At 38.9% G+C, this 6235-nt stretch overlaps 1 protein-coding gene across 3 annotated transcripts in view; it reads right to left on the reverse strand.

Annotated features, from left to right (window-relative positions):
- The window catches only part of LOC107701742 (mitochondrial fission regulator 2-like), a 12692-nt gene that overhangs the window by 4243 nt on the left and 2214 nt on the right, over positions 1-6235 (reverse strand). For 2 of the 3 annotated variants that reach the window (XM_016503842.1, XM_016503844.1), the window contains exons 4-8: positions 5609-5733; positions 5277-5365; positions 4754-4867; positions 3533-3827; positions 3272-3455 (exon numbers count right to left, since the gene is read on the reverse strand). In XM_016503842.1, coding sequence (XP_016359328.1) covers positions 3272-3455; positions 3533-3827; positions 4754-4867; positions 5277-5365; positions 5609-5733 — 807 coding nt within the window. Of the gene's footprint in view, positions 1-3271; positions 3456-3532; positions 3828-4753; positions 4868-5162; positions 5366-5608; positions 5734-6235 lie in introns of all 3 variants that reach the window. The other variant, XM_016503845.1, reaches the window with a different exon arrangement.

The raw sequence follows: 6235 nt of genomic DNA on the forward strand, positions 1-6235 counted from the left end.
ACACTTTTCTGAGAATAGATTATTGAAGTGGAGATCGCTAAACTGCAAGTTTACCAGTGTTTTCAGAAAGCAAGCGCGTTTATCCACAGTGGAGAGAGAGCGCGTGTGCACAGGGTTGCCAGGTTGACAAAGATAAGTAACACACTTAGCAGATACTTCCGTATTGCGCAAGTGTGACGCTCTGTTTTGGGGATTACGTCTCTTTATATCAGGCAACCCCGGTTGTGTTCCTCTGCGGCCAGATTAAACCTGGTTGTAGCCTATATATGCTCTATTCATTCTTTTTTAGAAACCTCGCACGTTTCTACTCCATTTTAAACGTTGTGAAATTTTAAACAAATTAAGCGCGGTCCACTGCTGCACACGTGCCACAATATCGATACAGGGCCAGCTGTATCAATACTCGTATCGTCAAATCTCTGTGACGATACATCGTCGTATCGATATTTTGAACACAGCACTAACTTCTAGTATCTGTCATACGCGGAAGCTGTTCCGGCGGATGACGTAGAAGAAAGTCATATACACCTAGGATGCTTTGAGGGTGAGTAAAACACAGGCTAATTTTCATTTTTGGGTGAACTAACCCTTTAAGTTAGAATTCACTCACCACTCAAAACGCCAGAGTTCTTGAGCAGCGCTGAGATTTGCGTGCTCACAAATTCTCATATTATAACACAAACTGTAGACATTAGCCATTAAAAGATTCATTGGGCATATATTCATTGTGTAATAACAGAGCTTTATGAGATCGCAATGAACTGAGATGTCAGCTTTTTAGTGATTATAAAGGCGCTCTTTGCTCGCATTCTGCCAGGCCAAACCATGCACGCAGCAACCTAAGCTTGCTTTTCTGTTACAAAATAACAGTGGTTTGTAAATGTTGATGCTTTAATAACAAATATTTTATTGGGAGGGTTTATGCTGGGATGTTGTGGCTAGGCGACATGGAACTTACTATTTCATGTAAATTTCATGGATGGTATTGAAAAAAAAAATTCTACATAGGCTACTTTTATGTGGGTTTTTGCGGACAGGAGTGGGACAAAACATGACTGTTGTGGTGGGGAACAGGACAAGATAACATATATTTCTGCGGGAGCGTGACAGAATCCTGCGGGAGCGGGACTGAAAAATCCGTCCTGCACAGGTCTCTACTCTGAAATGTCAAGAATCCAACCTGAATCCTGCTTCCAGCTAGTTTAAAGGGGTCATGAATTAAGAAATCAACTTTTACTTGAGCTTTTGATATATAAGAGATCGTACTAAAAGAATATCCTGTAAGTTTCAGAACTGAAAACGTCCTTGTTACTGAAATAAAAGCTTTTATTGACACCTGGCCCAGCGAACGCTAGATCCTGGAATGTGCCTGTAATAGATAGGTTAAACACCGCCTCCACAGAAGAATATCAACGCCTAATTTTGTAATTCTGTATGTCTGATTCGCGCATGACATAGTAGGGAAATAACATAAGTGGAGCTAAACCGGATCGAGCAACCAAGCAATAAACATGCTGTTAAAGATAGCATAATATTGTGCAGTGCCTGGTTGTGGAAAAACACTGTAACTGCATAATATTAGGAGTGGGTGGTTGAACTTTATTTTTAATGAAGTCTCTGCTCACGTGAGTAAAACATTGAGCGTTTGTTCGCTTCATTCCACCGCGGATTCCTTTGTAAACAAGACACAGGTCGACGCTGGATTAGCAGAGAGACTGAGATTAAAAAGCAATGCTGTTCCGTCTATATTAGATCCGACAGGAATGGCGCAGCACACTTTTGGGAGTAAAAAATATTTGTACTATGTGTCACTATTGCTTTGTTCGAGATCGCTTGATACGTCCTGATTATGTGTTTGTGTCTAACCAAAGTCACAGTAGGCTCCAACGATGAAGGAAAGTTAGTTTGCTATGCAAAACTGTTATCCAATCATAGCAGTGGGCGTTTACTTCCAAGTATTCAATGCGGCACGTCCATAAAAAACGAGCGTTTCTCGAGCCGGACTCAAAACCAGGGTTGAAAATAGCCTATTACTTGATTGTAATGTGATGATTTTGATGTTTTTGAATGTAAAAATCATGCGAACGTCATAAGTGGACCGCGGACAACAGTACAAAATAAATGATAAAAAAAACAGTTCATGACCCCTTTAACATCTATTTCCCAGGTTGGGTACAATGTTTTTTTAATGGCAATCAGAAACCCCAATCCCACCTCTGAAATCTGCAATAAATTTACTTATCTATAATCTAAGGAAGTTACTACTCAGAAGCAACAGCAACTAGTGTGTGTACATGCACAACAACACACAGATAAATATCAAACATTTGCTTATTAAAAAAAAAAAAAAAAAAAAAACACAAGTCACAGTAGGCTCCAACGATGAAGGAAAGTTAGTTTGCTATGCAAAACTGTTATCCAATCATAGCAGTGGGCGTTTACTTCCAAGTCTTCAATGCAGCACGCCCATAAAAACCAATCGTTTCTCAAGCCGGGCTCAAAACCAGGGTAGAAAATAGCCTATTACTTATTGATTTTGATGTTTTTGAATGTAAAAATCATGCGAACGTCATAAGTGGACCGCGGACAACAGTACAAAATAAATGATAAAAAAAACAGTTCATGACCCCTTTAACATCTATTTCCCAGGTTGGGTACAATGTTTTTTTAATGGCAATCAGAAACCCCAATCCCACCTCTGAAATCTGCAATAAATTTACTTATCTATAATCTAAGGAAGTTACTACTCAGAAGCAACAGCAACTAGTGTGTGTACATGCACAACAACACACAGATAAATATCAAACATTTGCTTATTAAAAAAAAAAAAAAAAAAAAAAAACGAGATGAGAAAACTGTTTATCAGCTTTTTCTGTAGTTTTTCTCTAATTATTAATTATTATTACTAAAGAAAAATATTAAACAAAATCAGAAATATTATAATATTCCACTGTAAAAAAAAAAAAAATATTTAAGAAAAATACAATAATTTTATTGTTAACTGTAAAATTACAATACTAATGTTTATGGCCCTCTTAATGTCTTCATTTCTCATTACAAACTTGGGAAGATGGTTTGCGTTCCCAAATGCATGTAATAAGCAATCAGAGACACTGAAAACAACGGTTCGTGTGTAAAAAAATAAATAAAAAAAAGAACACAGTGACTCTGTGTTTTTGGTTTTGTAGATTCATTGTGCAACACTACTAATGGTAAAAAATGTTGGTGTGGTGATTTTTCTGTAATTTTAGAGGAAATGGAGGTAACTTACCCTGGGAGTGTCTGGACTGCTGAAAGGTGAGGGTTCAGCAGAGCAGTTCTCTTTACCAAACGAATCGTCCCGCTGTTTGTGTGCAAACTTCCTTTTCAGTGCTTCAGCGATAAGAGCTGCTGGATCAGATGAAAATGCTAAACCTTTACTTCTCCGTCTCCTTACTGGAGTTCCACCTGGAGATCTACGAATACAAACCCACGTTCAGTACTGAGCAAAAAATGTAGCTGTGCTTAAAGTTTGATCACGCTAGATCCATACCTCTCCACAGAACGCAGTTTGACTTGATTCATGTCTTTCAGCACCTCTAACATGGAAGGCAGGGCAGCAGCCACTGTACCTGCAGATGGACCACACTGTGCAAGCTTTTCTCTTTTTGCTGACTGTCTTTGTCGAATCACATCTGACACAGACACCTCCACACAGCTGCCCATAGCCAGAGGAGGAAGTGGTGGTGGAGGTGGCGGTGGAGGACAGACAGGAGTGGAAGTGAGGACAGGAACTGGTAGAGGAGTAGAGCATGGAGTGCCAGGATCAGCTGGAAGAACGGAAGGGCCTGAGAGACAGATGAGAAATGCATATAAAAAGATATCAGAGTGATGCATTAAAGGGTTCATATAACTTTTTTTATAATTTTATTTTTCCTCTGTGTTCCACTTATCAATTATTATTTGAGGCAAAAATTCAATTTAGATTTAATGACCATTTTATACCCTCTCTCTGACCCTTAAAATAACATTTGCATATGAAATGAGAAATGCTTTGCTACTGCCATGGGATGTAAGATTTTTCTGGGATTAAATGTAGTTTTTACATGTACCTCCATCCTTCAATATAATGTCCTTTATGTAATGCCTCAATGACACAGTCAGATTCACAAAATCAAGATCAGACTGAAAAAATAATCAGGGATTTTGTTATAAATTTGTGATTACCATAAAATTGCAAGCACTACACCAGTGGTATACTTAAAGTCTCCAAGTATTTAAATTAAGAAATTGTTTTAATTAAATTAATAATAAAAAATATCTTTAATGCATTTGTAAAAAATAATCAATTAATAAAATACTATTAATATAATAAAATCTGACTTGAAAAACACATTAAACCAAGATGTAAACTGAGATCACATTTCTTTTTTCCTCCTTAATAACGGTTGTTTTTATTGGTGAATGCACAGTTCTTGAAACTTCTGGAATCACAAAATAAACTGCGGAAATATCTTAGCCTTCAAATATTGTGTTTGACAACTAGGGGCCTTTGAGTGAAAATGGTTGAGAACCAGAAAATTAAAGTTCATCAGACTTTCTAACTTTAAGCACTCTAAAAAGAAATCAACCATGTGTGTGTCTTAAAAAATACAATCTGATCTCTGTGAACTTGGGTTTGTGGCTAAAATCCAGCCTTCTCATTACATGAGATCTTTGCTTTTGCAGAATTTCTATCAATCTGTCAGTTACGGAAATTGATAGCATATGTTACCTGCTGGAGCTGAGACTATCATAGCGATCTGTGCGCGTAGTCTCTGCAGTTCCTCTTCCAGAGCGGAGATCTTCTGCAGGGCCTCTGGCTGGGTGCCCTGTCCCAGTGCCCTGCCTCCCCTCTCAAAATAAACTGCGGAAATATCTTAGCCTAAATATCTAATATTGTGTTTGACAACTAGGGGCCTTTGAGTGAAAATGGTTGAGAACCAGAAAATTAAAGTTCATCAGACTTTCTAACTTTAAGCACTCTAAAAAGAAATCAACCATGTGTGTGTCTTAAAAAATACAATCTGATCTCTGTGAACTTGGGTTTGTGGCTAAAATCCAGCCTTCTCATTACATGAGATCTTTGCTTTTGCAGAATTTCTATCAATCTGTCAGTTACGGAAATTGATAGCATATGTTACCTGCTGGAGCTGAGACTATCATAGCGATCTGTGCGCGTAGTCTCTGCAGTTCCTCTTCCAGAGCGGAGATCTTCTGCAGGGCCTCTGGCTGGGTGCCCTGTCCCAGTGCCCTGCCTCCCCTCTGAGCCGGGACGGACACGGACAATGAATGTTCAGACCCCAATGAGGGAATCTCAAAAGCTTTCCTCAACGGGACGACATTCCTGTTATAAACATGGTAAGATGTGACGACACAGAACTTTCTCCATAAAACGTACAAAAATGACATACACACTTTGATGAAGACCAGAATTCAACCGGAAATCTCATAACAGGTGTAATTTCTGTTCAGAAGTATATTTAGCACTCATACAGACGCTGTCAGAGAGCTATTAATAAGCACATAATAGTGAGCTATTAATAAACACCAGACAATTGTGTTTATATCGCTTCTGATGTGTCACTACCTGAATTTAGTGTGGCTGTCCCCTTCATCCTCCACCAGCCAAAGCACATCCGCTAATGTAGGAATGGCTGGAGTGTCCACCATCACGTCAATATGGCCGTGTCTATTGAATGTCTGCAAAGGAATCTTGAAACGAAGAATCAGAACTCATTAGTGATGGTGCTCTTAAGTCCTTCAAAGACTTTTACGAGCTGCGCAAAAAATCGCGCGAATATGAACGTGGTTTTGCGCAGCTCGTCAGTGAACAACGGCTCTGTGTAGTTAATGCTGCTCAATGTGAAAGCCCGCAGGTGATGGAGATTTACCGCTGATTACAGAACCGGCTTTACTGATAAGATGCGCGTTAAATATCGCATGCGATTTATCGTGCAGCCCTAGTCCCCCCCCTATTTTGATAGCTCCGCCCCACACATACGTACGCAACCCAGGCAACGATTATTTCTGTGAAACAAAGCCAAACCAATGTTACACCGTGTACTATACACTATACTATAGAACTCATTATAATCAGTGATGCTGTCTACACCATAGATATATATACATATCTATGGTCTACAAATCCCTGACAGAAAACTGCTGCTGCGTTCTATTTATGATGTATTGACACAAATTTCAAATGATTTTCAAC

The sequence above is a fragment of the Sinocyclocheilus anshuiensis genome, unplaced genomic scaffold (assembly GCF_001515605.1).
Source record: "Sinocyclocheilus anshuiensis isolate Anshui unplaced genomic scaffold, SAMN03320099.WGS_v1.1 scaffold1658, whole genome shotgun sequence".
NCBI classification, from domain to species: Eukaryota; Metazoa; Chordata; class Actinopteri; order Cypriniformes; family Cyprinidae; genus Sinocyclocheilus; species Sinocyclocheilus anshuiensis.